Source organism: Chelonia mydas, chromosome 1, assembly GCF_015237465.2.
Source record: "Chelonia mydas isolate rCheMyd1 chromosome 1, rCheMyd1.pri.v2, whole genome shotgun sequence".
NCBI lineage: Eukaryota > Metazoa > Chordata > Testudines > Cheloniidae > Chelonia > Chelonia mydas.
The window spans coordinates 15,420,388-15,431,560 of NC_057849.1; the positions used below are offsets into that span (position 1 = coordinate 15,420,388).

General features: G+C 40.4%; 1 protein-coding gene across 13 annotated transcripts in view; it reads left to right on the forward strand.

The window, feature by feature from the left end:
* The window catches only part of EMSY (EMSY transcriptional repressor, BRCA2 interacting), a 62,807-nt gene that overhangs the window by 42,311 nt on the left and 9,323 nt on the right, over positions 1-11,173 (forward strand). For 4 of the 13 annotated variants that reach the window (XM_043527761.1, XM_037883534.2, XM_037883724.2 and 1 more), the window contains 6 exons: positions 1,302-1,466; positions 1,743-1,901; positions 4,219-4,278; positions 5,539-5,693; positions 8,314-8,877; positions 9,728-10,240. In XM_043527761.1, coding sequence (XP_043383696.1) covers positions 1,302-1,466; positions 1,743-1,901; positions 4,219-4,278; positions 5,539-5,693; positions 8,314-8,877; positions 9,728-10,240 — 1,616 coding nt within the window. Of the gene's footprint in view, positions 1-1,301; positions 1,467-1,742; positions 1,902-4,218; positions 4,279-5,538; positions 5,694-8,313; positions 10,241-11,173 lie in introns of those variants that run through there. The other 9 variants (XM_037883479.2, XM_037883806.2, XM_037883656.2 and 6 more) reach the window with 6 other exon arrangements.

An 11,173-nucleotide genomic window follows, 5' to 3' on the forward strand; every position in this document is an offset into this window, starting at 1 on the left:
AGCTATCACTTCTGCCTGAAGGGTTGGAGAATTGGGAGTTTTAATGGCAGATCCTTTCTATTTATGGTATTCACCAGAGAGAAATTCTCACTATGGGCCTATCGAAGATTCTTAACTAAGGTCATGTTTTTGTCCCAAAGCCACATTGGACTAATGAAGAAGCCATATTCCATACCCTAGATGAGAGGAGGGCATTAGCTTTTTACCTAGATAGGATCAAACCTTCTAGAAGATTTCCTAGACTATTTGTATCCATCGCAGACAGAAACAAGGGTTTGGTAATTTCAAAACAGGATATCAAAGTGGATCTCTGAATGTATTAAGATCAGTTATGACCCAACTCATGTTCAGCCCCCTGTGAGACTGATAGTGCTCCTGTGGAATATACTATCTGCATCTATAGCCCAATTTAAGGACGTACCAACTGTATACATCTGTAGAGCAGCAACTTAGTCCTCTTTTCATACTTCTGATCACTATGCCTTCTTGCCTGCTGCAAGATCAGATGCTATAGGCAATGAAGTTCTCTCTCCTGTATTGGACTCTACTCTGAACCTCTTGCCTCCTTAGCGGATGCTCCCCAGGAGTCACCTGAGGTCAGGAATCCACAGGGACACTACTCAAAAAAGGAGAGGTTACTCACGTTTTTGCAGTAACTGGAGTTCTTTGAGATGTGTCCCCCTGTGGGTGCTCCACTACCTGCCCTCCTCCACCTCTGCTTCAGAATCTCCTTTGGGGGACTTTGGTGGAAAAGGAATTGAGAGTGATTCGCCATATAGCCTCAGCACAGGGCACTAGGATGTGTGGGGCACATACACAGGCCGAACAGGCACTGCTCCAAAAATCTCCAATCAAAAGCGCAGGACGCATTGGCACCCGAAGTGAAGCACCCACAGGGGGACACATCTCCAAGAACTCCAGTTACTGCACAAGGTGAGTAACTTCTGCTTGCACATTGATAGTGTTTTTTGGGAACTCCTGGTTTTCAAGGAACTTAATGTGATCAAATTTAAAGAAATTAAGGCTTGTTTTGTTCAATATTCGAATATTGAATAACTTGAATATCTGAACAGCTGAAATTTTCCAAAAAAAGTCAGCTTGAGGCAGACACTAAGAAAAACTTCAGTTTGAATGGTTAAAGTTTGGCAAGGTTTTATAAGCAACTGAAAATAATATTTTATAATGGAAAGTATTAGGCAACCTTAACAATAGGTGTTGCTACCACCACCGCCTGTAATGAACACTGAATAAAAATGTTATAGTTGGTTGATTTGATTTGTCCTCATTTTTCTGGGTAACAGATTCCCAGCCTGTCGTTCATGTGATAGCATCTAGAAGTCAGGATTGGTCAGAACATGAAATTGCTGTGGACACCAGCCCCACAATAATTTATCAAGATGTATCCAATGAATCGCAATCAGCTACTTCTACAATAAAAGCACTGCTGGAACTTCAGCAGACAACAGGTATGTGGATGTTTGGGATCACTTTGAATCATGTTAGTCAATTGCATTGTTAAAATAACTATATTTTACATTTTTGTAGATGAAAATTCTGTATTTTTGCTCCTGCAAGTGTTCAGCTTGGAAGTACGGTATATCTTGATTATGTCCCACTTTCTTGGGACGGTTTGATTCTCTTATCTTTCTGTGTATTTAACTTTAGTTGGAATCTATTTTACTAAAAGGTGCATTTCCTCTTCTCTTCTCCCCCCCCTCGCCCCCCCCCCGCCCATCTTTAAGCAGTGAAGGAGAAGTTAGAATCAAAACCAAGACAACCTACCATTGACCTGAGCCAAATGGCAGTTCCTATTCAGATGACTCAGGAGAAGAGGCATTCTCCAGAAAGCCCTTCCATTGCTGTGGTAGAATCAGAATTAGTTGCTGAATATATCACAACTGGTAAGTGGCTACAAAACATACTATGAATGCTAGAATTAGGATGGCTGGTTTTCAGTGGAAAGCCTTTTTGTTGTTTTTATTGTTGCATGTGGGGCAGGGGATCAGTATTTTCTGTCTTCCTTTCATTATAGTATTTCTGTATAGGAAATTCATGCTAGTCTTCTTCCACTACTTTGAGGACACATCAAGGGGCATGGGATGCTTTCTACTCTTCCCTGGTAGATCAGAGAATGTGCATCTTATCTATTTCTGGTGTAAAATGAAACAAAAGATCATCGTTTCAAGGCATATCATTTAAACATACTCTGATCTGGTGGTGAAAGGGCAAAGTGCCCTTGTTGATGTCTTTGGGGAAAACTCTTGGGAAGGAAAAGTAGAAAATGAAGCTCAGGATTCATTATATGGCGTATCTGTTGTGAAAGGGTAAAAGACTTCTTGCAGAATTAGTTCACCCAACTTTGTGGAATTCAACTCACTTAATGGTACTGAGCAGGTAGCCTTTTTTTGGCCAGGTGGGCATTTTCCATTATAATTGCCATCCTCATGATATAGTGGGTAAGTACATTTTGTGTTTGGGCTGGTAAAGTTTTCTTTATCTGTTTTGCAGTGCCAAATTGCAAGTTTTAGGCAGAGAGTAGGTCAGTTAAGGTTAGCGAAAGCTGAATCCCAATAATAAGTGTGATGTGCCAGTTTGAAGCATCTTTCTAGTCCTCATGTTGCATCAATCCTTCAGTGTTTTTCTCTGGACATGTGTCTAATTAAACTACATCTCCCATAAACTGGAACACTCTCGTCTGCCCCTAGACATTTGCACCATTTAATAAATTCAGTGTGAAAGGGTTAGCATGTTTAGCTTCTTAAATTCAGCACTTGAATGAATACTCTACATGCTTGCATTTTGCTTTTCCCAATTAAGTTTTAACTGTGGTGAAAATGTCTGTTTAAAAACAGGATAAAGCTTGTTTATATTCAAATATATTTAAAATATGATTTCAGTGTTTTTAGTATTCAAGTCTAATCTGGTATTTCCATTTTTCATTTTCCCCTCCCTCCTTCCCCCTCCACTTTTGCCCCCTGGTATCCAGATTTAAGTTGGATGCGACTTTTTTTTTATACTGCTTACTGTATCTGGCTTCAATTGTGAGTGAGAGAGTCATAACTCCAATGGATCCCTGGTGGGAAAGCATTGACTTAATATTAAAATGTTGTTTGAATAACAAGAAGTATAATAAGTATTTAATAACAAGTAAGCGTACATTATAACATTATTAAACTGATCACCAGTTGTTTGAAGGTCAGTCATATTCCCTGACATCACCATACACTGTGTGTTGTACGTTGTATTCGAGTTTCAGAGTAACAGCCGTGTTAGTCTGTATTCGCAAAAAGAAAAGGAGGACTTGTGGCACCTTAGAGACTAACCAATTTATTTGAGCATGAGCTTTCGTGAGCTACAGCTCACTTCATCGGATGCATACTGTGGAAATCGCAGAAGACATTATATACACATATATATATACACACACACACACATATTTCATGGTGTCTGTGTATATAATGTTTTCTGCGATTTCCACAGTATGCATCCGATGAAGTGAGCTGTAGCTCACGAAAGCTCATGCTCAAATAAATTGGTTAGTCTCTAAGGTGCCACAAGTCCTCCTTTTCTTTTTGTTGTATTCGAGTGTTCAGTTTCCTCCAAGATCTACGGGAAAAGTCAAGTTGAACTATGTATATATTTTAAGTCAGTGCTTATAAAAGATCCCCATTCAATATTCGTGTAGTTTGAAGTCCTCTTTATGCATAGATCCAGGATAACAGATGACAGCAATTAACGCTTCCCTGAACTTAAAATAATCAGTAACTTAAAACTGGGGTTTTTTTTACAGAGCTCAAAGTGATTTACAGAATTACAGGGAATGTGCATGGTAGGGGTCATTTGCTTTTCCTACCAATTAAATGCAACCAACCATGGGTTGGACAGCAGCAGCCTTCGTAACAGCATACAACTACAGTTACTTCACCAGTTCCTTCCCATTTGAATTTAAGAAACGGGGGTCATTGAATGTGTATATGAAACAAATAAGTATGCCACTAATCCCACAATAGGTAGATTTTCTGCTAAAATGATAAGCAGTGAAATAATGTACTATACTGACAGTTATATGTTGTGAATTTTGATACATGCACCTAGAGCAAAGGTTTTAGGTACATTTTAAATAAATCTAAATAGCTGTTGGGCTTCAGTATTAACACCCATTGAATTGAATGGGGCAGTTCACACCTCTTAGTATTATCATTTTTTGTCTGTCTGCAGACTCAGGAAGACAACTCTGTATTGGTTCACATTCGGAAGAATTTCTACACAACCATATAGGTTAGAAACTTTATTTTTAAATGAAGTTTTAAATTCTGTAGAAACTGTTGGGGATATCCAGTAATAGCTGGTACAGCATGAAAGGCAATGCTGCGTTTATCCAACCCCATCTCGGAGTGGCAAGTTAACTTTCCATATTCATCCAAACTTTGGCCTCCCTTCTAACTACCAGAAAATATTGACTTCTAGTCACTGTCAGTTAATGTGGATATAATCATATTCCTCTGAGCCATCCAGTACCATACCATATTTTCCAGTACCTGATGCATTTAGGAATAAGTTAATTAAAGCAGGTTTCAGAGTAACAGCCGTGTTAGTCTGTATTCGCAAAAAGAAAAGGAGTACTTGTGGCACCTTAGAGACTAACCAATTTATTTGAGTATGAAGTGAGCTGTCGCTCACGAAAGCTTATACTCCAATAAATTGGTTAGTCTCTAAGGTGCCACAAGTACTCCTTTTCTTTTTAATTAAAGCAAATATCTACATAATGGTATGAGTTGGTATAAGCTAATTTGGGTTCTTCATTGATGCTGTTGTCTTATGCTGTTGACTGTTTTGTTAGATAATAGAATAAACTGACTTTAGGACTATTTCACTTTGCCCACCCATCTGGTTAATTATGGAGCCAAAACTGTAGCCCCAACGTTGATGTGGTTCTAGTCTGATAAGTGACTCTGATATGATGGGTCTATGTTTGTTGTCTCATTGACTTCTGAGAAAATTTGCTCAAATTCTTTACAAGTAAACACTTTCTAATTGCCAGCCCTGTACATTTAATGTAAGGTTTGAGAGTCCTAAAGTTCTCTCATTCTCACACGTGATGAGTAATTTTCTGTAATCACATTTTGGCATTTTCAGTTATGTCTGTGCAACTGCATTGCCTTCAGTGGAGTTACAAAAATGTAACAGCATAATTTGGACTCCAGAATGGTCCATACTGATGATGTATGAAAGAACCCGGAGCACAAATTTAGTTTGCAGGACTAGCATTTGGGAGGCGGGGGACATTTTAAAACTGAGCTCACACTTGCTCAGAAATCACTGAAACAAACACCAGACCCCATGATGCTATTTTTAAGATCCTTCTCATAGTAGATCTACACTTTAAGATTGAAGCTAGCATACAGTAAAGGACTTATTTCATACTCAGATTTTTATTTCATCCATATTTGCTTTCACTTGAAGGTAAAACAACAAAGCAAGTAGCTTTAGCTACTACAGTTAGTTCTGGGGAAGTGCCATTGACCTCTTTACTTTCAGTCAGTCATCGGTCTCAGCCCCACCAGCAGTCATCCCAGCCCCAGAGGACTCTGCTGCAGCATGTGGCTCAGTCGCAGACAGCAACACAGACTTCTGTTGTGGTGAAATCTATCCCTGCATCTTCCACAGGCGCAATTACCCATATCATGCAGCAGGTTGTACCTTTTCTTTTCCAAACAGTCTGTGAACATAAGTAGGCTATGTGAATTATCTAGGGCCAGGTTTTGATTTGAATGCACGTCATGTTGGTTTGTCAGTGGAAACCCAAGCATAAGGACAGAATTTGGCCCATTGTGAGTTGCTGTTCCTTGAGTGTGGGACTAAAAAAAAGACTATCTAAGAATATCTTCCATGGTTGATTGCAATGCTGATGTAGCCATGTTGGTCCCAGAATCTGGGACAAGGTAGGTGGGCTAATATCTTTTATCTTGAAAGCTTGTACCTTTAACCAACAGAAGTTGGTCCAGTAAGGTATTACCTCATGTATCTTGTATAGTAAGCGGAGGAGTTGTTTTGTATATGCTACATGTTTGCTGTTGGCCATTTTGAAAGGATGTTGCTGCCTACATGAGCCCTCCCTGTTTGTGTGGAGTCCATTTGACAGCAGTGTAGGACTTGCCTGTCTCTGTACACAGTAATGAAAGGGGGAAGGGCCCTAAAGGTTCTATGTTAGGCCTTGTCTACAGTACAGAGTTTTGTCAGCAAAAGGCAGCTTTTGCCGACAAAGCAGTGGAGGTGCACACACTACAACGCTACTTTTGTCGGCAAAATAAAACCACCTCAACGAGAGGCATATAGAGCTTTTTGCGATGAAGTTAAAGCGACAAAGCGTCATTGTAGACGCTGCCATTCGTTGTCACCATAACTGGCCTCTCCCAGTATCCAACAATGCCCACCATGATGCCTCTGCTCGCTGTTTTGAACTTGGCTGCCCTGCATTCCAGCTACACAGGCATGCGGCTCTCCCCTTTCAAAGCTCCGGGAAGTTCTGAAAGCTGAGCATGCTGGCAGCAAAGAGCAAATCATTAAGTGGAATTCTGCTCTTCCCCAGCACTAGGAACACAGCAGCAGGCAGGGGAGGTGGTGTGTGAGTGACTACAGTGCTGTGCAGAGCCAGGAAGGGGGGCAGAGGCTGATGGGGGTGTCCCCCTCCCCGTGTCTCAGGACTGAATGTTTCCGGCCACTGTCTGAACTTCGAGACAGCATGCTGACACACTCACTCTCCCACAACCCACTCTGTCTCTCTCCCACACCACACATACCCCGTCACGCACAGTCGCTCCTCCCACACACATTTCAGTTGAAAAGCTGCTGGCAATCTAGTAGGATTCCCATGGAATGATGGGATTGAGAAACCTGCATCATGTGGTGCTGTACCTGCCCCATGAGGCATTGCAAACCCTTCCCAAAGCATTCTGCAGCCAGCTGCAAAGTGGGATAGCTACCCACAGTGCTCTTCTCTCTGTTTCAGTGTGAGAGCTGCTAGTGTGGATGCACTCTGTGAACACAAGGAGCACAGTGTGGACATGCAACAGTGGTTTAATTAAAGTGGCATAACTTTTGTTGACAAAACTCTGTAGCTTAGACAAGACCTTAATCTTGAAGCAGGGGAAGGAGAAGGAGCAGAATTGGAGACCATAAAGAAGCAGGATGCCTTTGATTTGGAGCTTGGCTTTGTAAGGTGCCAAACTGCAGAGGCCTCTGGCAAATTCTCAACTTGCGAATTCGCAACTGAGAGACTGCTTTAAAATGTGTGGTGAACAGCCCAAGTGAAAGGGACAACCCAGTAAAAAGCAGAGGAAGAAGCCTGTGGCGTGTTCTTGTTTAAATAGTTTAATTTTCTTATCTAATTCAAGAATTAGCATTTCTGTTATCTGTCAGCAGTAACAAAAATAAAGCTACTCTAGTTTTGTGAGGTCCCCTGGGTAAATGTACACCACTCACTTTTATATATAGTTCATATTTAGATAAGGTCTGTCGCAAAGCCTCTGCAGAGAGCATCTATAGAGGTAGAATTTTGCTGAATGAGGCTACTTAGTTATTATGTAGGATTGTGTACACAACATGTAATAAGACAGTGTTTGTGTCGTCCCCCCCCCCCCAGGAACTTAGTCCAACTCTAATGTGATATACGGGACTGTAGTTTTGGTGTGTGTGAAGGTACAGACATGGCAGTGGTGAGGAAATCAACGCAGGAAGAACTGGGTCTGAAAAGGAGAGAGATTATGCTTTGGTGCATGGGAAATGGGGCATGTTCCGTGTGTAAAAAGTAGTGTAGAAGAAGTCACCAAGAAGCATGAGAGGAGACAGTGTTAGGAAACAGAATCAAAATCTCTTAAGATAATAGGTTCTTGTTAAAGCTAGGAACCATCTATTCACCAACCTAAGATCTCTGTTGAATTAGCCAATCCTTTCCATTTCCCATTCAGACATCATGGAGTTTGAGGTGATCTGAATCTTAATCTTTCAAATGTAAGAACAACCTAAGCTTCACTGAGGGCAAGACATCTACAGTTAAAAGGCAGGTAGTGGGTGGAACACCAGGGCTTAGCTTGTTATGGTATAGAAATAGCCATTGAAGTGCTATGGCTTTGGGAACTCAGCATCTTAGGTATTTCTGCTTTTATACATGAGTTGGATGCCTGAAGTCCTGTGACCTATTCTGCTTTTAAAACAGTCCAGTTTAAATATTCTGTAATGTCACTAGATTTGTGTATTCTGCAGTAAATTAGATGATGTCTCATAACTTTTTCATTTGTAACTTTTTTTATTAAGGCTTTAAGCAGCCACACTGCATTTACCAAACACAGTGAACAACTTGGAACTGAGGAAGGAGAAGTGGAAGAGATGGATACCCTAGATCCTCAGACTGGTCTGTTTTACAGATCTGCCCTGACGCAGTCACAGGCACAAAAACAGCAGAAACTGAGTCAACCACAGCTGGAACAGACTCAACTGCAAGTGAAAACTCTGCAGTGCTTCCAGACTAAACAAAAGCAGACCATCCACCTGCAGGCTGATCAGATCCAGCACAAACTCCCACAAATGCCCCAGCTTTCTATCCGGCATCAAAAGCTAACCCCACTTCAGCAAGAGCAAGCACAGACCAAACCAGATGCACAGCACACCCCACACCACATGATGGCCAAAGAAAGGCAACTCCCCACCTTAGTGGCACAGCCACAGCAAACTGTAGTACAGGTGCTTGCAGTAAAAACCACGCAGCAGCTGCCCAAACTGCAACAGGCACCAACGGCACAAAAAATCTACGTGCAACCCCAACCCCCCCAGAGTCAATTGCAGCTACCTGCCTCTTCAGAGAAACAGCCCGCCAGCCAGGTAACAGAATATTGATAGCATGCAAAATAAAACGTCGCTGTTCAAGGAAAAATCCAAACACCAACCCAGTTGCTGTAGCCGTGTTTTCTCCTGGCAAGAGAGAACTCCTCATTACGCTGGTATTAATTTCCCCATCAGAAGGTTGACACTAGGAAAGAGAAGCACATGTTGTTATATAGGGAAAAAAATCCATAGAGCTCACAAGTCAATTTTGTTGGACAGTTTTTTGTGAATTTCTGCAACCAACAGTGCATGGAATTTGCCCCTAATTTCTTTTATTTTTTTGGGTATAACATATTATTGATTTCCGTTCCCGTAACATTTAAAAAAAATGCGGTGGAAATAAAGACGAATACAGTGCAGTCTCCCAAGGATCTCCATTGTACGTCTTCCTTGGTAGTTTACATCACCATCACCCTTCAGTTAAATAATTTTACCTAGAGGAGCAATTTTACTTTCCTTGGGAGGGGAAGATGTAAAGACTGAGGAAAATGAAATACTGTATATGTATTTTAATTAACTCCAAAAACCTACTACTCCCCAGCCCCTTGAAGCATATATAAAATAATAAGAAGGGATTAATATACATCACATGGGGATATAAATCCCAAAAGAAAATGAGGCTGCTGTGATATTCTGCTAGAAACTTTGTCTAGCAGTCCAAACACTACCTTCCCCAGGCTTCAATTAAATGTTATCATATCACTGCTGATTCCTTTCTTAAAACACTGAGCTTCAACTGTCTTCCTAATAGCAAGTATGTTGTTTGTGCCGTATTGTCCAGATAAATATTGATTAGGTTTAAATAAAAAAATAGCTGTAACATGCACAACAAAAATTTGATTTTCAGGTGCAGCAGCCAATTATAACTCAAGGATCCACTGTTACAAAGATAACTTTTGAGGGGCGACAGCCTCCTACTGTTTCAAAGGTAGCAGGCGGCAATTCTGTGCCCAAACTGGCATCGCCAGTTACAAGCCTATTTCCCATGCAGGCATCTGTGAAGACAGCAGTAGCAGACATTTTGAAAATGTCTATGATGGAAGCTCAGATTGACACAAACATAGAACATATGGTAGTGGATCCCCCAAACAAGGCCATGTCCACTAGTAAACTCGCTAGTGAAGCAGAATCATCACCTTGTATCCAGGTGCCAAGGGTGACTGCAGTAGGCATGACGGCAACTTCCATCTCTCAGCAACTGAAATGTAAAGAGTCCTGTGCAAGTCCTCCTGCTGCTGATCCTGCTTTAACAGAGAAGAAAATGGACGCACAAGGAGTGCCTTCAACAAACCAGTTTATACACATTCAGAATATATCCCAAAAGAAAACTGAAGAGATTTCATCTGAAATTATTATCCAGGTAAGAGAAGAGCAGAGAAAATAAAGGTAAAAAAAAAAAAAATAAAGCAGCTATTTCTAGGTTTACGTGACTAAAGCCTACATAGCATCTGAATAATGTTCAAGTATTTTTTTTCCTTATTTTGGTTCTCCTCCACTCCAAAACAGTACGTGATTTAAGAATATAAAAATGTTTGGCACTTGTTTATTAAATTGGCAATGAGTTGTTAAATACAATTTCTCAAACATGCTGGTCACTGCATTCCTATTGTCTGTCTCCTGAGCATTGTAAGTGTTCTGCTTTGCTTTCCCATTAAGGAAACAAACCAAACTTGCTAGATATTCCAAATCACCTTCTAACTGAAATGCTTGAACATGCAACTTTTGCTGTTACCATGGAGATATGGTTTGTGCCCTGTTTTTTTTACAGTGTCTAATAGTCTTACCTGTTTTTTAGTGTAAAACTTTCTTCAGCATAAAGGCGATATAGTAGAATCTCATTAATTCAAACTGACTGGGAGACCTTTTGCAAATTAGTAAATAAGGGCCAGATTCATCAAAGCACTTAAGTACATTATTAACTTTATGCATATGAGTAAGTCTCATTGATATGAAGTCAACAGGACTACGTACATTCTTAAATTAAGCAGATGCTTATGTGCTTTGATGAATCAGGACCTAAGTGAACAAATGTGAAAATGTTCATTTATTCAAATTTAGTTTTATTTTAATACTTTTTAACGTACTATTGTATTCCGTAGTCTAGATTGTCAAAGTATTGAAATTTTAAAAATCTGAAATCTCACTTACAGCCCCCTAATTATACATAAGTATAAGTACATAAAAGGTTGTTACAAGGAGAGGGAGAAAAATTGTTCTCCTTAACATCTGAGGGTAGGACAAGAAGCAATCTACTTAGTGGCAAGGGTAATTTAGGTTGGACATTAGGAAAAAA